This window comes from Papio anubis, chromosome 12 (genome assembly GCF_008728515.1).
Source record: "Papio anubis isolate 15944 chromosome 12, Panubis1.0, whole genome shotgun sequence".
Classification (NCBI taxonomy): domain Eukaryota; kingdom Metazoa; phylum Chordata; class Mammalia; order Primates; family Cercopithecidae; genus Papio; species Papio anubis.
In genome coordinates, this window is record NC_044987.1 from 122,868,939 (window position 1) to 122,886,466 (window position 17,528).

General features: G+C 62.1%; 3 protein-coding genes across 10 annotated transcripts; 2 read left to right on the forward strand and 1 right to left on the reverse strand.

Moving 5' to 3' along the window:
- Positions 1–111: 111 nt before the first annotated feature.
- On the reverse strand, positions 112–1,111 carry PANO1 (proapoptotic nucleolar protein 1). The gene is given in 6 exon segments (XM_031653979.1): positions 112–312; positions 499–539; positions 542–739; positions 742–957; positions 960–1,077; positions 1,079–1,111. Coding segments are annotated over 6 exon segments (807 nt in total).
- Positions 430–8,239, forward strand: SLC25A22 (solute carrier family 25 member 22). 8 transcript variants are annotated; one of them, XM_003909333.4, is made up of 10 exons: positions 430–531; positions 3,559–3,741; positions 3,827–3,952; positions 4,221–4,276; positions 5,108–5,198; positions 5,768–5,886; positions 6,029–6,203; positions 6,298–6,452; positions 6,539–6,614; positions 6,688–8,239. In XM_003909333.4, exons 2-10 carry the CDS (start codon positions 3,722–3,724, stop codon positions 6,839–6,841), a joined length of 972 nt encoding a protein of 323 aa, XP_003909382.1. In that variant the 5' UTR covers positions 430–531; positions 3,559–3,721; the 3' UTR covers positions 6,842–8,239. The 8 variants fall into 8 exon arrangements, with proteins under 8 accessions (XP_003909382.1, XP_009183512.1, XP_009183506.1 ...); XM_009185248.4 differs by lacking the exon at positions 430–531 and adding an exon at positions 795–848; XM_009185242.4 differs by lacking the exon at positions 430–531 and adding an exon at positions 1,234–1,322.
- A 317-nt stretch (positions 8,240–8,556) lies between these two features.
- On the forward strand, positions 8,557–11,568 carry CEND1 (cell cycle exit and neuronal differentiation 1). The gene is made up of 2 exons (XM_003909344.3): positions 8,557–8,655; positions 10,023–11,568. The coding sequence occupies exon 2, from the start codon at positions 10,105–10,107 to the stop codon at positions 10,561–10,563; it is 459 nt and encodes a 152-aa protein (XP_003909393.1). The 5' UTR covers positions 8,557–8,655; positions 10,023–10,104; the 3' UTR covers positions 10,564–11,568.
- The last annotated feature ends 5,960 nt before the right edge of the window (positions 11,569–17,528 follow it).

The window sequence follows — 17,528 nt, forward strand, 5'->3', positions numbered from 1 at the left end:
CCTTGGCCTCCCAAAGTGCCGGGATTGCAGGCGTGAGCCACTGTGCCCAGCCCCGAGTGGGGTGCTTTGGATACAAAGTCGCTGTTGGGCAGGCGGGGTTGTGCCTCCACTTCACTTGGCTGGCCCAGCAGTTCCACGGAGCACCTGTGTCTGCACCGGAGGCCACGCCTCCCCCAGGGCACCCTCATCCACCGGCGCTTTGCCACCTACCCGCGCCCCGCGGGTCCTTGTCCCTGCAGGGGCCTGAGGCCTGGGAACCAAGAAAGGACCTTGGGGACGCGCGGCCCGGCCTCTGCGCGCAGAACTGCCACCCTGCCGGGGTAGGGGGGGACCCGGGGCGAGGAGGCGGGTGGGCGCGTGGCTGTGGCCTGGCTGGGCGCAGTAGCCTCGGCGGCCGGGAGGGGGAGCCGAAGCCCGGAGGAGGCCGAGGGCGGAGCGCGCGCAGCGCCGAGCGGACGCGCCTCCCCGCCTAGGTGCTGGCCGAGCGCGCGGCGGGGCGGGGAGGCGAGCGCGGCGGCGGCGGCGAGCGCGGTGAGTGCCCGGCGGTTCCCTTCTGCGCCCATCCGAGTGCGGCCGGGCTGCGGGGGCGAGAGGTCCCGCGGCGGCCGAGGAAGGTGACAGCTGCCCGAACAACGTGGCCTGGCGGGCGGGACGAGGGGTCCTGGACCAGCGGATGCTCGAATCCGCGGCTGCCCTGGCGTGAGAGGCCGTGCTCGGCCCCGACGGTGCCGGGCGCGCTCCCGCACACACGTGTCCCCCAGGGTGGATGTCTGGGGCCCGAGTCCAAGGAAGAGAGACCGAGCCATGTGGGACGCACACGTGGGATTTCACCGGACATCTGTGGACACGTGCGTGGCCCGAGTCGCGGTGGCCAGGCGGAGGACGGAGCGGTCGGCCGAGCCCCAGCAGTGGGGCAGGGGCCTGAGCCGGCCTCCGAGCGCAGAGAGTGGCCACCCGCTTCTCCTTTGTCCTCTGGCCGAGGCATCGCGAGGTTGGAGACCCCTTCCGGGACCCTCCAGCCAGCAGGATAGAAAGCACCGCCCCAAGAGGACAGGGACAGCGGGAGATTGAATGGGGGAGCCGCCAGCCAGACTCGGAGCCTCACCCCCATTGCCTTTCTTGGGGGTAGGAGGAGCCTGGCGGCTTTTTGGGAGGAGGATTTTACTCCTGCAGATTCGGAAGCAGCGGTATCTTCCTGTAGTGTGGTCTCTGCTCTACTGCTGTCTCCCTGGCTTGCCTGTGGCCTCGGTTGGCCTGACTATGAAGGGGGAACAGTGACGGCTCATAGCCCTGGGCCCCGCCGGGGCTGCAGGGTTTCTATGGTAACATCAGTGCAGGGGGAGGGCCCTGGCCAGCTGTCTCATAAGCCAGGGGTGGGAACTGCCGAGTGAGGACAGAAAGGTGGGGTTGGCGTTCAGACGGAACCCCTGCTGGTTCCTCCCTATGCAGAGCCCCTCGATGTCCTCATTCTCCACCCAGAAGCTCCTCTCCACTGCAGTGGGTGCTGTGCGGGCCCAGGCCTGCCTCTCTGCCCTGGGATCTCTAGGCCTGCTTCTCTTCCTGGGACTAATGGCCGCTCCCCACTGATTTCTAGGATTGCTCCCATCATGCTGGTGTCCTCGTCCCAGACTGGAGATAGGCTCCCAGGAGGAAGGGGGTTGCTCAGTCCCTGGTGGGCCAGGGTACACCCCTGGGAGGGACTAGAGCGGAGATGAAGGGCCCAGGGCAGCCTGGAGAGCTGTGGCCAGTCTGCACCCAAATAGTGGGCGGGGGGGGGGGGGGGGGGGGGGGGGGGGCGGGCGGGGGGGGGAGATCAGGTTGAAGTTCAGAGGTCAGCTCGTCACCACCACTGGCTGAGGCAGGGAGAGGCAGGTCTCCTGGCGGTGAAGCCCTGAGTGGGACGGGGGTGGGGCAGAGGGCTCTGGGCATGCCAGCTCCCATGCCCTCTGGACCTGTCAGGTGAGCAGGGCCTGTGGGTGGCACCAGTGGCCTCTGAGACCCAGACAGCCCTTCCCTGTGGACAGCAGGCCTTTTTTTGTGGCCCAGCATGAGGCTTCCCTGACATGCATCTGCCCTAATAGATCCCACAGACACGAGTGGGTGTCAGCCCATCACTGCCCCACAGCACCGGATTCCCTGTCCAGGTACACATAGAATACCCTGGCCCGGAGAAAGCCTCATCCTCAGAGTACCAGCCCTAGACAGATCCAGGCCAGGAAATGCTGGAGTGCCCAGCCCACAGGCAGCAGACAGGAACCCGTGTGTGCCGGGGGCGTGGTGGCCACGCGCTGAGGTCCCTGCTGGTGCGTGGTGTGTGCCAGGTCAGCCTGAGTCAGACCCGCCCCTGCTCATCCCTCCTCTCAAGGCTGCGGGAAGCCTCCACTGGCCCAAAGTGAAAGAGAAAGTAGCCCCCTGCAGGCCCGCCCCACCCCGCCCCACGGCCAATCCCTGCGGCCCCCTCGCCGCCTCCCCCGGCAGCTTCCCCTCCTGTGTGAGTGCCGGGCTGGAGTGTGGAGAAGCCGTCCAGAGTGAGTGCCTGGGGCAGAGTGAGAACAGGACCAGTGGGCAGGTGGTGGAGTGGGGGTCGGTGGTGGATGGCTCAGTCCTGGAAAGCCGAGGTGAAGGTCAGGAGTCCCTGAGGATCTGTGGGTGTGAGCTAGCCGTGTGGCCCTGGGCAACGGTGCTGCCCGTGCCCGAAACAGCTGGCCTCTGGGGGACCCAGGGTGAGGAGGGAAGGCCCCCGAAGCTGGGATTTTATGGCCATGACCTTATGGGAGGCCCCTGAGGCTGTGGCTCCCCAGCCCTGCCGCTTAGTGGGAGAGGTCCGTTCTCCTCTCCTCTGTAGGGGATGGGTGTGCCAGCCACAGGGGGCCTCAGAAGGCCAGCCATCCCCCACCCCCAAGGCTTCCAGGGGTCCCATCACTGGCTTCTGTGTATCCATGAGTGAAACTCCTGGGAGGGGTGGAGGGGAGGAAGGTGAGCAAGTGGCTGGCCGTGGGGGGTGCGGGCTTCTTGGGAAGGAGCTCTGCAGGCCCTGGGTGGAGCTGCTGCAGAAGGAGAGCTATACCTGGGATGGCTGAGCCCAGGTCGGCGGGGGGTCTTAGGGCGCCCGAGACCTCAGCCGCAAGCTCGAAGGGGGCAGGTGCTGGCTGCTTCTCTCTGTGCTGAAGGATGTGGGGGATGGTCACCACAGCTGTCCAGGTCAAGGTGCTCCGGTAGGCACCCTGGCACCGGCCCCTGGCACTGCCCTCAGAGGTGCCTGGCCCTTTAAAAGCCGGAGCTGGCTGGGGTGCACGTGAGCCCGAGCGTGAGCGCGCGTGTGAGGCTGGCTGGGAAGACGCTGGCGGTGGGGAGGGGGGGATTGAAAGGAAGCCAGGTGGTCCCAGGGGTGGGCATGGGACTGGGTGGCAGGTGCCTCCTGCTGCTGCACCCTCAGGACACAGTGACGGCTCCCGTCTGGGGTGGTGGGTGACAGGCTGCATGTGAGAGGGAGGCTGGGGGAGGATTACTCTTCGGGTGGCCCCACCCTCACTCATTCCCATCCCCTCTTCCTTCTAGGACAGAAGGGGCGGCTGCTGAAGCCTGGAAATTCCCCTGAAGGTGGAGCACCGCCCAACCCCCCTGGGTCCCAGCCTCCCTCAAGGCCTCCTCCACCTCCACCTCCACCCCACCCGGCCTGGCGTCCACCTCTTCGGCTCCTACCTGGGCACGATCGAGTTAAATGGCTGATAAGCAGATCAGGTCAGATTCCAGTCCTGGCTGCATGCCCCGCCCCCACCCTGACCCATGGTCGCAGAAACCCTTCCTGACACTCCTGTCCACACAGCCTGCCAGCCAAGCTCATCAATGGCGGCATCGCCGGGCTGATCGGGGTCACCTGCGTGTTCCCCATCGACCTGGCCAAGACCAGGCTGCAGAACCAGCAGAACGGCCAGCGCATGTACACAAGCATGTGAGTGTGCCAGGCGGTCGTGGGGAGTAGGCCCAGCATGTGGCAGCACGGGAGGCCAGGAGGGGAGCTCTGCTCCTGTGCCCCTCACCCTGTTTGACAGAAGGGAAACTGGAGGCAGGCAGGCCTGGGGGAGATCCCATGTGGGTCAGGACTGGGGTCAGAGCTGGGCTGAGGACTTGGCCTCTTATGTCAGCCCTAGACAGTCCAGGGACCCCGGCCTCCGGCTGGCCCCAGCTGGCCCCGGCTCACCCTGTCCCCTTGGCCACAGGTCCGACTGCCTCATCAAGACCATCCGCTCCGAGGGATACTTTGGCATGTACCGGGGTAAGGCTTGACTTGGCTCGGCTCGAGATGGGCAGACCTGGATAGCGCCCGCGAGTCGTGGCAAGGAGCGGTGGGGGAGGCAGGGCAGGGCAGCCAGCCTGGGCCTGGTGTGTGAGCGTGGACGTGTCTGAGGGGGCTGTGCCTGTGCAGGGGACTGGATCTCTGGTGAGTGGCAGTTCTCAGCCCCTCCCGTGGCAACTCCCCGCCCCCGCTTAGTGCCTGGTGCGTGGGACGCCACAGTACATCTGTGTCCTCTGTGGTGGCCACAGCCGCCTCTGCTTTCTGGGACAGGCTAGACCCCGTCTATGGCTGGGGATGGGAGGGAGTAGGGGGAATTACCGCAAATCAGCTTAGGACGCCATCCGGAGCCTGGATTTGGTAGAAGCGCTGCAGCCCTGAGCCCTCGGCACTGAGATGGGGGCTCTCCACAGCCTCCCCCGAACTCTGGCCCACTCCAGACCACATGCTTGGGTGACTTCTGGCCCCAGTCCCCTGCCAGCACAAGCACCCTCTGTCCCCTAGGGAGGGAGGGGTTTCCCAGGGAGGCCTCAGGGGCTCCGGGATGATCCCCATGCCCCTAGCAGCAAGATGCTGTCCAGAATCAGAGACAGATGCAGTGGGCACGGGAACGCCTGAACCAGAGGTGCTGCCCCATCCGTGCCGGCCCCCCCCCCCAACCTGGCACACACCAGGCCCAAATGTGGGTGAGAGGGCAGGAGATGGCCAGGAGTGACTGGGATGGGGCTTTGACGGCCAGGCAGCAAGTCCTGGCCAAGCACCTCCCCACCCTGGCCACCGAGCATGTCCCCCAGCTGACCCTCTGCTCCACAGGAGCCGCTGTGAACTTGACCCTCGTCACCCCCGAGAAGGCCATCAAGCTGGCAGCCAACGACTTCTTCCGACATCAGCTCTCCAAGGATGGGTGAGCGCCCTGCCTGGCAGACACTCAAGGGGTCTTGGGCTCCAGACAAAGGAGGGGTCCACCCGGCCAGCTGGGTCCCACCTGGGGGCTCCGCCTGTCTTCAGCCCCTTCCTTGGGGCTTCTCTGAGCTTGTGGGGTGGCCTCCCTCCTTTCCCCTGACCAGGGGAGCAGAGCAGATGCCAAATCAGTGGGGCTCTGGCCTGGCAGCCCTTGGCTCCCAGCTGCTGCCTGTGTAGTAAGCCAGGGCTTGAGAGCACTGACTGGTTCCCCCATTGCTGGAGGCGGGCTGCAAGGGCAGCCCCTTTTTAGGGCACTCGACCCCCAATTTCCCATTTTCTTTTATTGGAGACAGCCCCACTGCCCTCCCCAGGCCCTTGCCTGTGGGGCTGTCTGTCCATTGGGCTCCCCCCGCCTGCTGCTGCAGGGCCGGAGGCTGGGGCTGTACCCCCACAGGCCTGCATCTGCCTCCACAGCTCCCACCATCCTCTGCGCCCAGGCACGGTGGGCAGCCCCGAGGGTGGCAGGTAGGCTGTCTCTTCCCACTCACCGCGGCCTTGCCCCTACCACAGGCAGAAGCTGACCCTGCTTAAAGAGATGCTGGCAGGCTGTGGGGCTGGCACCTGCCAGGTGATCGTGACCACGCCCATGGAGATGCTGAAGATCCAGCTGCAGGATGCAGGGCGCATCGGTGAGGGCGGGAGGAGGGAGGGGAGAGGGCAGAGGTGCTGGAAGGGGTAAGGGCGAGGGGAGGGCAGGGACACAGGGAGGGCCAGAGTGTGTCCCCTGCCCACTTTGCACAGAAGAAGAGACAGCAGCCTCTTTGTCCGCAGCCGCCCAGAGGAAGATCCTGGCTGCCCAGGGCCAGCTCTCAGCCCAGGGGGGTGCCCAGCCCTCAGTGGAGGCTCCAGCTGCCCCTCGGCCTACGGCCACCCAGCTGACCCGTGACCTGCTGCGAAGCCGCGGCATTGCTGGTCTCTACAAGGGACTCGGGGCCACGCTGCTCAGGTAGGAGGCACAGGGTGGATGGGAGGAGGGATGGGGGAGGCCGGCCTGCCCAACCCACCACTTCCTGTCCCCATGGCCACCTCACTCCCCACAGGGACGTTCCCTTCTCCGTGGTCTACTTCCCGCTCTTTGCCAACCTGAACCAGCTGGGCCGCCCGGCGTCCGAGGAGAAGTCGCCTTTCTACGTGTCCTTCCTGGCCGGCTGTGTGGCCGGGAGTGCCGCTGCTGTGGCCGTCAACCCCTGTGATGGTCAGTGCATGGGACAGCGCCCGGCTGGGGATGGGGCGGGACTGAGCCCTTGGCCAGGCTCACACTGACCCGAGCGTCCCTTGCAGTGGTGAAGACGCGGCTCCAGTCACTTCAGCGAGGCGTCAATGAGGACACCTACTCTGGGTTCCTGGACTGTGCCAGGTGGGGAGGTCCCACAGGGGGTGGGGCCTGGGGGCCTGCGTACCGGGCTGACCCTCCCCTCCTTCCTCCACAGGAAGATCCTGCGGCATGAGGGCCCCTCAGCCTTCCTGAAGGGCGCCTACTGCCGCGCGCTGGTCATCGCACCCCTTTTCGGCATCGCACAGGTGGTCTACTTCCTGGGCATCGCGGAGTCCCTGCTGGGGTTACTGCAGGACTCCCAGGCCTGAGCCCAGTGCCCGCTCCACCCCAGCCAGCCGGGCAGGGCTGGTGTGGGGCTGGAGCCAGGCAGCTAGCCCAGGACGGAGCAAGGGAAGACCGCTCCCCAGCCCTCCTGTCGGCAGGGGCAGCAGGGGACGGGGTGCAGGGTCCACATAGGCGGTGCACACGCGAGCCCCCCGGTGTGCTGCCTGCATCGTTGGGATCAATGTCTTATTTATGTAGAAAATGCAGAAATCTTTACATTCCTCAAGCTAGCCCCTGCCCCAATCCTGCCCTGGCCTGAACACCCCCAGGGACAGAGCTGGTCTCTGGGCTGGGGGCCCCCGGGCCTGGGTTGGGCAGGCTGGACCATACCCCCAGCCCACCGGTTCCAGTCTCCACGGCCGTCCTGGTCCACACAGGGACCCTGCACAAACCTATTTATTGAACCTGCTGGGCCCAAGTGGCTCTCCAGCCCTTCCGTCCTTCCCCAGCCGCTCTTGTCGCCTTGGCAGGACTGGACTCTGCCTCCCTGGCCAGCCTTGCAAGAGGACCGGGGTCTCCTGCCCTCTCTGTTGACCCAAGCGAGGGGTTGCCCCGGGGTCTGACTTTCAGGGCAAGCCCGTCACCCACTGCGGGACTTTGTGGTGGGCCCCTCAGCTCCCACCCCAGGTTGGGGCCCAGACTGTGAGGTCTGTGTGCCTGTGTGTGTGCGTGTGTTGTGGGGATCTGGCCTGGCTCTTGGGGATGGGGCTGCCGGGGACTGCCCCCCTTCCCGCCGCGGCCAGGCGCTCTGTGTGCTGTGTGTGTCCCAGGCTCTGTTGACCCCGTCCAGGAACTTAGTTACCCAGCCTGACCTCTCTTCTGAGATTGGCCAGGGAGCGGGGCAGGCAAGGGGACCAGTGTGGAGCCTGAGGGTGCCTGCCCTGCTCTGGAGGGAGGGCCAGGAGCTGCCGCCCACCCCAAGTCCTCTCAGGGTCCACCCTCCTCTTTCCGCCTTTGCATAAGGCTCCTGGGTAAGCTCCAGAAGCCCCATCCTTCCTGCCTCTGGGCATAAGGCCCCTGAGCACACTTCAGAAGCCCCATTCCCCCCTGCCTCCAGGCCGAGCCCTGCTGTGAGCCGAAGCTCTCCCTGCCCCACCCTGGCCATGTGATCGTGTTGGTGACAGACCCTGATGTGCTGGTGCTGTGTCCCCAAAACCGGGGCCCTCCACGGAGGCCCCTTCCCAGCGACACTACCTGGGGCTCAGGCCCGGACCCCTCCAGTTCACGGTTGCTCCTGGGAGCTGCCCCTCCCTTCACATCTGAACCTTGGAAGCTGCTGCTGCTGCTTTACAGAATTATATTTTTTTCTTTTGAAGAGTTTTAAGAAGTTGTAACTTTTTGTGTCTTGTCATGTCAGAGGATAAATAAATATTCTAAGTAGATGCTGCTGTCTGGGGGTCTGTTTGGGGGCAGGGGAGGGCAGTCCCCTCTTCCCATAACTGGCTCCCTTCAGACTGCAGGGCTATGCCTGTGCACCCACCCACCGACCAAGGGGCACCCTGGCCTGGAGGGGATGCTGGGCGGGACCCGCCTCCTGCCTCTGGCAGTCCCAGATGGGACTTGAACCCTGCAGTTGCTCTCCCTGACCCTAAGGTTCTCCCCCCCACCATCTAGGGTGGAGCTGGGTTTGCGGACCCCGCAGTTCCCGGCGGGGCGGGGCCCCGTCGCCCCTCCCCCTCCCCCTCCCCGCCCTCCTGCGCCGGGAGCAGTGCATTGTGGGAAACTCCCGAGCTCTCCGCGTTCGCAGCCGCCGTCGTCCCGTGGAGGAGCGCGCAGCCCAGGGGAGGCCGGAGGACGCGTAAGGCAGGGGGCTCCGGGCTGGCGGGGCGGGGCAGGCGCGGGGTCCTGCGGGGCGAGGAGGCGGCTCCGAGGCTTGAAGGTCACCGGGGTTGCGCGCGGGCCCCCCAGTTCTCCAGGGCGCAGCTGCTCTTGGGAGAAGGAGGCGGTGGCCGGGATGTAAGTGACACAAATAGCGAGGTTGGGGGGCAGACCACCTGCTCTTTGCAAACTTGATGCCCAGCAGCTGGGCCCCCCCCAGAGCTGCAGGGGTGAGGGGGCGGCTGGGCTTCCCTGAGAGGTCGGCAGCGGCTGGGCCTCTCCTGGAGACACCCTCATCACGCTGTGACCTTCGGGTGACCTTCAGTGTGGTCAGTGCACCTAGCGGGGGTGGGAAACGCGCCTCCCTTTCTCTGAAGGTCGGGGGACTTCTCATCCTTCCCTGGGAGAGGTAGACAGGCGGCCTCTGAGGCTTTGGGGCAAGAACCACTCAGGTTCAGGGCGGCTGGGCCCCCAGGGCTCTTCCCACCTGTGCCTGAGTCATTGAGAATCTGGGCACGGCCTTTCCCACAGCCCAGAGCCCTGTCCTCCACCCTGACTCGCCGGCCAAGAGCAGCGTGTGTCCACCCTGTTTAATGCCAGGAACCCTCTGCCCACAGAGACAGCACAGCCTTGGGCTCCGCAAGGACTCTGCCCCAGGGCTGGAGAGAGGCACGGCCTGTGCTGGGGAGGGGGCCTCAGAGGCTGGGGAGGAGTAGCCGGCCCTTGGAAGCACAGCCCCACACTGCCTTCCTGGAGAGACACCCCAATTTTCTCAAGTCTGGTATCTCGTGAGCCCACCCACCCTGATGGCTGCCTGAGATCCCAGCTCCTGCCCCTCCCCGCCCTCCTCCACCAGGATCCTGGCCAGGTCACAGCCTCGGTGCCTCAGTGTCTGTCTCTGCAAAGCAGGAGTGCTCTCCTGAGGAGGGGATGCAGTCGGCTCTCCCACTGCGGCTCCAATCACCTCCCCTCCTTGGAGGGAAGAATGCTTTTCCTTCCAGTTCTCGGGGTCTGATCCTCACTTCCCCACCAAGAGGCCTCCTGCCCCTGGCTGGTAGGAGGATGTGGCATTTGCATGGGCCATTTTACGGAACACCGGGGGGCCCCTAGCTCCTCCCACCTGTGCGTGGCTCTTGCCTCTGCGGCTGGAGGGGTTCCTCCGGGAGTGGTCATGGACAGACGGAGACCAGGCTGTGAAAGAGAAGCGTCAGAGGCCCACAGGAAGCCCCTGAGCTGGGGCTCAGGGGACTCCAGAGAACTGGGCAGGGACTGCCTGGGGACCAGGTGGTCGGGGCAGCACCGGGGGGGACTGGACCCACACGCAGCCTCCCTTGTGTCTCCCTCCAGGCCCATAGAATGCCCAGGAGTGACGAGCTGTCCTGAGCCCCTCTGGTGTACTCACCTGCCTGTCCCATACGCCCCGCCCACCATGGAGTCCAGAGGGAAGTCGGCCAGCAGCCCTAAGCCTGACACCAAGGCGCCCCAGGCCACCACCGAGGCCAAGGTACCCCCGGCAGCCGATGGGAAGGCCCCCTCGACCAAGCCCTCGAAGAAGGAGGCCCCGGCCGAGAAGCAGCAGCCGCCAGCGGCCCCCACCACGGTACCTGCCAAGAAGACCCCGGCCAAGGCCGACCCTGCCCTTCTCAACAACCACAGTAACCTGAAGCCGGCCCCCACGGCCCCCGCGGTCCCCAGCAGTCCCGATGCAACCCCAGAGGCCAAGGGTCCTGGGGATGGGGCGGAGGAGGACGAAGCTGCCGGTGGGGGGCCTGGGGGCCAAGGTCCCTGGTCCTGCGAGAACTTGAACCCCCTGCTGGTGGCTGGAGGTGTGGCTGTGGCAGCCATAGCCCTGATTCTCGGTGTGGCCTTCCTGGCCCGGAAAAAATAATACCTGGGGGCCAGGCGGGGGGCACGGAGCCACTTCCTGTACAGACCTGAGGAAGCCAGTGCATGCAGAGTTCACCCTTATCTACGTGTACACACGCACATTCATTACACACCTACATATGCCCCCAATACACGCGCAAAGTGGAGAGGATGCCCGAGCCCACCCCTGCTGACCCAGGACTTCCCCAACCTCCAGGGCAGAAAGAGTCCAGGCTCTGGGGTCCACAGCACAGGAGGCGGGGAGAAGGCACAGCTGGGGAACCTCAAGAAAGGAATGGACCCCATGTGTGGGCCCCCACCCCCGGCAGCTGGGTGATCCTGGGCCCCCAGGGCTGGTCTCTGAGTGGGGGTGCCGGGATGGGTTCTGCCTGGGCCCGGCCCTCGTGGGGACATTAAAGGGCACGGTTGCTCCACTTGCCCCAGTTCTGCTCTTTGTGTACCCCTGGGGGTCTGCCTGGGCCGATGCAGTGGGACAGACCTGGGGTGGGCAGTCACCTCAGCAGAGCCTCAGTGCCACCTCCCCACACCACCCAAGGCTAGCTGGGTGGGAAGACGGAGCCTGAAGCCTGCTTGTGGAGGGGGTGCTGCCCAAGGGTCGCCTTCCCCAGCTTGTGCTCCAGGGGAGCTCCGATGCTGGTGGGGAGGCAGGATGTCGAGGGCCCCTCACAGTTGTGCCCGCCCTGCCCCGCTAGACTGCCCCTCCAGCTTGCACCTGGCACCATCTGAGTCTAACCAGCGTATAAATGCAATAACAGGTAGAGTAGAACTGCTTGGTGGCGACCGTCACACACTGTCCTCAGCCCACCGTACCTGGGGAGGCCCCTTGTGCAGCCCCTCCTTAGCACATCCAGTCCCAGCGTGGTCTTTGGCGTGCAGCAGCAGGCGAGCTCCCGGAAGGTGGTGGTGGGCACTGTGAGAACGCAGCCTGCCCTCACTGGCCAGCGGCCACAGGAACCCTGGGCCTGAGTGGAGGCTGAGTCTGAAATAAACTCTGTTGTCTAAAGGCTGGGCTTGCATCCTCATCTGCATGTGGCTGGGAGACGCAGGGGCTTCCCACTGGGGAATGAGGGGTTCACGTCCACACCCCAGGCTTTCCAGGGGAGAGGTGCTGCATCCAGGACCCTCTGACGGGACCCCCTGCCACTCCTATGCCCTTATCCCGGGGGGCTCAGCCCGGAGCCACACCCAGGCCCTGCCCCATCCTCCTCCCTGGCCTTCCTGTGGGTCCTGACCCAAGGTGGACACCCGGGGGCTACAGGACCAAGGAGCAGTGTGGACATGGGGTGCGGGGAGGGCAAGCCCTGCTTCTCAGGCCGAGCTCTCCAGCCAGGCAGGGGCCCTTCCGCATCTCCCACTGCAGCGAGCCCCCACATCCTGAGCGCAGAAGAGGCTCCCCTCAACACCTCTCATTCATGGCACCCAGCCCACTCTGACCGGGTGTCCAACTGGTGGGCCTGGCCACGGGTGAGGCTGCAGCACACGGGCCAACAGGGAGCAAGGCCTGTGGTGCCTGGGAAGGGCTCCTTTGACCTCTGTCATCCTGGCCCCTGGGTTTCACCTGACGGGTGGCTAAGGCTGGCAGCAAGAGCTCCGTGATCACCTCCTCCCTGAAGCCTTCTTCCAGCTGGTGTGGGGGGACAGCCGTGTCTTCCTCCTGCCCTTCTGGCACACTCCCTCCCCAGAGCAGCAGTCCTTGTCCGTGCACCCACACTGAGGCCCAGACAGATACGGAGGGCCCACGGGGTAGAACCAGCTTAAGCTGACCCTGTTGCTGCCACCCAGGTTGCCCTGTGAAAGCCTCCCTCGACCTCCATCCATGCCACTGCATCCTACAAGTCAAGGAGGCAGCCTACCCCTTGAGCCTGCTGACCTGAGTCCAGCGTATAGAGGAGAAGGCTCTGTGCAGACGCTGCTGACACCTCCAACTCCCAGCTCACCTGCCCCATGGGTGCCAGGCTACCTCTCTGACTGGCCAGCAGGGCCCCTCACCACTCTTGGCCTGCCTTCCAGTCACCCATTCTCTCCATTCTGTGGCTTGTTCTTTAAAACCAACCAGCCAACCCTGTCTGATATAGCAGGGGACTTGAAAGGGGCCGAGAGGACTGAAGATGGTCTGCCATCTTTAACCACAAGGCTTGGCGCTTTCGTGCTGACATATTAAACGACGCTTAGATATTCCAAAACTTTTTCAACTTTAGACAGAGCAGGAATTAAAATCCTTGTAGGCTGGGCACGGTGGCTCACACCTGTAATCCCAGCACTTTGGGAGGCCAACACAGACAGATGGCTTGAGCTCAGGCGTTTGAGACCAGCCTGGCCAACATAGTGAGACCCCTGTCTCTACAATACAAATATAGCAAGGCACAGTGGCTCATGCCTATAAGCCCAGCACTTTGGGAGGCCAAGGCGGGTGGATCACGAGGTCAGGAGTTTGAGACCAGCCTGACCAACATGGTGAAACCCTGTCTCTACTAAAAATACAAAAATTATGCCTGGTGTCGAGCACCTATAATCCCAGCTACTCAGGAAAGTGAGGGAGGAGAATCGCTTGAACTCGGGAAGCAGAGATTGCAGTGAGCTGAGATCACACCACTGCACTCCAGCCTGGGTGAAAGAGCGAGACTCCATCTCAATAAATAAATAAATAAATAAATAAATAAATAAATATTAGCCAGGCATGGTGGTGTGCGTCTGTGGTCCCAGCTACTCAGGAGGCATGAGGATTGCCTGAGCCAGGGAGGTTGAGGCTGCAGTGAGCTATGACTGTGCCACTGCCTTCCAGCCTGGGCAACACAGCAAGACCCTGTCTCAAACGACAACAACAAAAACACCAAGAAAATCTCTGTAAAACCTATTCTGGGTTTGTGGTACAGCATGCACGTCTTTTCTGGGTTTATTGTATAAACACAAAGTCCATTGTCTTAACCATTTTGAACTGCACAGTTCAGCAGCCTCCTGGGGATCCATTACCACCGTCCACCTCCAGAATGCTGCATCGCTCCAGAGACTCTGTCCCTATTACACATGGACTCCCTGTCCCCTCCCTTCAACCCCTGGCACCCACCACCTACTTTCTGCCTCAATGGCTGTCCCAAATCTAGCATTGCAGATAAATGGTATCATGTAACATCTGTCCTTTTGATTGGCCTATTTCACTCCGGGTCCCTCCATGCTGTAGTCTGTTCAACTTCCCTTCCTTTTTATTTTATTTTTTGAGACGGAGTCTCGCTCTGTTGCCCAGGCTGGAGTGCAAGGACACGATCTTGGCTCACTGCAACCTCTGCTTCCTGGGTTCAAGCGATTCTCCTGTTTCAGCCTCCCAACGTGCTGGAATTACAAGCGCATGCCACCACACCTGGCTACTTTTGTATTTTTAGTAGAGATGGGGCTTCACCATGTTGGCCAGGCTGGTCTTGAACTCCTGACCTCAAGTGATCATCCACTCACCTTGGCCTCCCAAAGTGTTGGGATTACGGGCGTGAGCCACTGTGCCAGGCCCAACCTTCCTTCCTTTTTTATGGCTGATAAAAGGATGGAAAAAAAGGAAAAAAAGAAAAAGGAAGGTTCCTGGCTATTTGGGTCTCACCATTTGATTTTTCCTCTTTGTGCCATTTGTATGGTTTTTTTTGTTTGTTTGTTTTGACGGAGTCTCGCTCTGTCGCCCAGGCTGGAGTGCAGTGACATGATCTTGGCTCACTGCAACCTCTGCCTCCCGGGTTCAAGCGACTCTTCTGCCTCAGCCTCCCAAGTAGCTGGGACCACGGGAACTTGCCACCATGCCTGGTTAATTTTTTTTTTCTTTTTCTTTTTTTTTTTTTTTTTTGCATTTTTAGTAGAGACGGGGTTTCACCATGTGGGTCAGGCTGGTCTCAAACTCCTGTCCTCAGGCAATGCACCTGCCTCGGCCTCCCAAAGTGCTGGGATTACAGGCATGAGCCACTGCCCTCAGCCTGTGTGTTTTTTCTTTGCAGGAATGCCTCCTCCTCATTTGTTGGATTTCTTGCGGTGTTGTGTGTCCCGAGCCCTTTGCCGCTTGTGGCATCCAATTCTCTCCGCCAGTCAGCAGCCACTTGCCTTCCAGTGTTTCTGGAGCACAGACGTTCTAAAAACCTGAGTTTATCAAATTGGAACCATTCTCCCATTACCGAGTAAGCTTTTAGAATCGTGGGCAGAAGGATATCCTGCCACGTTCGAGTCTCATATTCCTGGCATTCACTCACGCGTAGGCCTTTCATCCATCTGGCACTTAGGTTGTGTGTGGAGCCAGCCAGGGGTCTCACGTTTCTTTCCCATGAGATCGGACGGCCCCGACGCCAGGGAGTGGATGGTCCTCTGCCAGCCCGCAGGGCGGCGCCAGCTCCTGCTCCGACTTCCCAGCACAGCCTGTTCTGAGCCACGCCCCACTGCCTGCAACTGTGGCTTCGTCATGATCTCACCTCCTCATTTCTCTCTTTAATCTCCCGCAGGTGCTCAGCGACTGGCTTCCCCCCTGGGAGGAGGTCGGAGTCTCCGTCTGGGATTCCGAGGCTCAGCTTCTGCTTCACAGTGCCCCTAAACCTCAGCCGTGTAGGAACCTTTCCCAAAGGAAAACGAATTCTCAGGGATGCCCAGAGCTTATCAGTTCACTTTTATTACAGAACACTTTTTTTTTGTTTTTTTGAGACAGAGTCTTGCTCTGTCGCCCAGGCTGGAATGCAGTGGTGCGATCTCGGCTCACTGCAAGCTCCGCCTCCTGGGTTCAAACTATTCTCCTGCCCCAGCCTCCCGAGTACTGCCCCAGCCTGTAGTTCCGAGTGGACTACAGGTGTCCACCACCACATTTGGCTATTTTATTTTATTTTATTTTAGGGCCGGGGGTTTCACCATGTTGGCCAGGCTGGTCTCAAACTCCTGACCTCAGGTGATCTGTCCACCTCGGCCTCCCAAAGTGCTGGGATCCGAGGCGTGAGCCACCGCGTCTGGCCTCAGAACACTTCTAAGGTCTAAACAAATACCAGATAGAAAATGTGTATAAAAAGGTCATGCTGTGAAGTCAAATCGCTTATAAGGAAATCTGGAAAACGGGAAAGCTCTGATGTGCAGCATGATCTCTAAGGACAGAGGTGTCCACGGATCCGGGGTCTGGGGACTGTCCGAGGCAGGCTGTGACCCCCAGGCTCTGTGGGAACTGCCTGGAGACCTGCAGCTCTAAGCCTTGCTGGGAACCTGCACCAGCATGTCAGGTCCCCCATTCTTGTGTTAGTAGCCAGCGACACACATGTGGCTTCCTAGGGTGCATGTGGTATGTATCACCTGGTGCAGAACAGGGTGGGCTGGGGGGAGGTTTCTCTGTTTTCCTCTCCAGCATCCCCTCCCCACTGCTAAGAGGGTGCGCCTCCTCTTCTGGGACTCCCACCCTAGTGCATTCTTGGTGAGGCTGCTGGTCACCTCCGGGCCCTCCCCTAGACACGGGCAGGGGCCCAGGCAGAATCCTCCAAAAGCAGGGCACAGTGAGCAAGGCTCATGGGGGCACTCACTGCTCCGGACTCCCACACTGGGCTGCTGCAGGTCCTGGCCTGACTCGGGTCTTCGGTGTCTCCCTGGTCCCAGGGAGGGATGGGCAGGGACCAGTCTCCCTGCCTTTCAGTGACCAGTCCCTGACCACCTGGACACGCTCTGATCTGCTGTCTCCAGGCCCAGGCTGAACTTGCACTTGCCCTAGAGGCTTGTTGGGCAGAGCAGGGCCTGTGCTGCCCAACTGTGTGCCCCAGGTGGGAGTCATTAGGGGCAGGAGAGATGTGTGTGGTGCAGCCAGTGCTGAGGCCACCCCCCGGGACCCGCCCTGGCACATGGGAAGGAAGGCACAAGGTAGGTTAGGCTCCCCCCCGAGTGCAGCAGCTCCAGAAGTGTGTTTGGGAGGGAACTGTCATGCCCCTCCCTGGGGCTGCTGCACCCTGTCCTCCATGTCCTGGGCACTAGGCTAGGCCAACTTAGGACAGGGCCTACCTCCTTGTTGCAACCCCCTCCAGACCACAGAGGCCGGCACCTGCCACATCTCACGTCTCTGGCCAGTTCATGCCAGGCTGGGGGGCAGATGTCAGAGCCAGCAGCTCCTGTTCTCTCAAGTGCTTCTGATGCCCAGGTGAAGGTACCCTCGTGCCCCAGCCCACAGCCCTGGCCCAGACTCCTTGCGTCTTAGCGGCTGTCACTTACTGTCTGCTTCCTGCTTCTGGGTCTGCATGACTCACGGGTGCTGGGGTCTAAGTCTCCAGACCACCCAGCCTAGCCTTGGTGAAAGGGGAACCCGGCCGAGCCCCCGCTGGGAAAGGGCCCTGTCACGTCAAGGACTGCCCAACACGCCCCTTCCCAAGAAAGGAGCCCATGTCTCCTGGTCCCAGCCCCCAACATGAGGTCCACCTGGTAGTCGGGCTGAGCTAACAGAGGGCACCCAGGGCAGCCACTGTGTGAGGGGCGTTCTCAGCAAGGGGGTACAGTCGGCCCTCAGGATCTATGGGTTCTGCATCCATGGATTCAACCAACCAAGGATGTCAAATATTTGAAAAAACAAACATGAGTGGTTGTGTCTGATTTTTTTTCTTCTTGTTATTTCCTAAACAACACGATACAGCAACTCTTCACACAGCAGTTACATTGTATTAGGTATTATTAGTAATCTAGAAATGAGTTAAAGTACACAGGAGGACACCTGTAGGTTACAGGCAAACACTATTGGAGATCTGCTCCAACCTAGCCCTCCTGCTCCTGGGTTCGAGGCCCACAGTGTGCCTGTGGGGGACGAGATCCTGTGCAGATTCAGAAAGCTCTCCAAGGAACTAGGCCCAGCCTGTGCTGTGACCACAGGCCTGCAAGGCTTCAGACACCTCCACCCACTAACACCCACGGCCGCCTAACACTGGACACTCACTGAGCTCTGTCTCTGCTACCCAGCCCAACTCTCGGCCTTGCCTGTGCCACGAGCTTCCAGCT

What these genes read in the sequence shown, in the direction of transcription:
- SLC25A22 (XM_003909333.4), top strand. Translation starts at nt 3,722, where the DNA reads ATGGCTGATAAGCAGATCAG. An exon ending in GCAGGATGCAGGGCGCATCG is followed by an intron (nt 5,887 to 6,028) that starts GTGAGGGCGGGA and finishes CTTTGTCCGCAG; the next exon opens with CCGCCCAGAGGAAGATCCTG. An exon ending in CTCGGGGCCACGCTGCTCAG is followed by an intron (nt 6,204 to 6,297) that starts GTAGGAGGCACA and finishes CACTCCCCACAG; the next exon opens with GGACGTTCCCTTCTCCGTGG.
- CEND1 (XM_003909344.3), top strand. Translation starts at nt 10,105, where the DNA reads ATGGAGTCCAGAGGGAAGTCGGCCAGCAGCCCTAAGCCTGACACCAAG.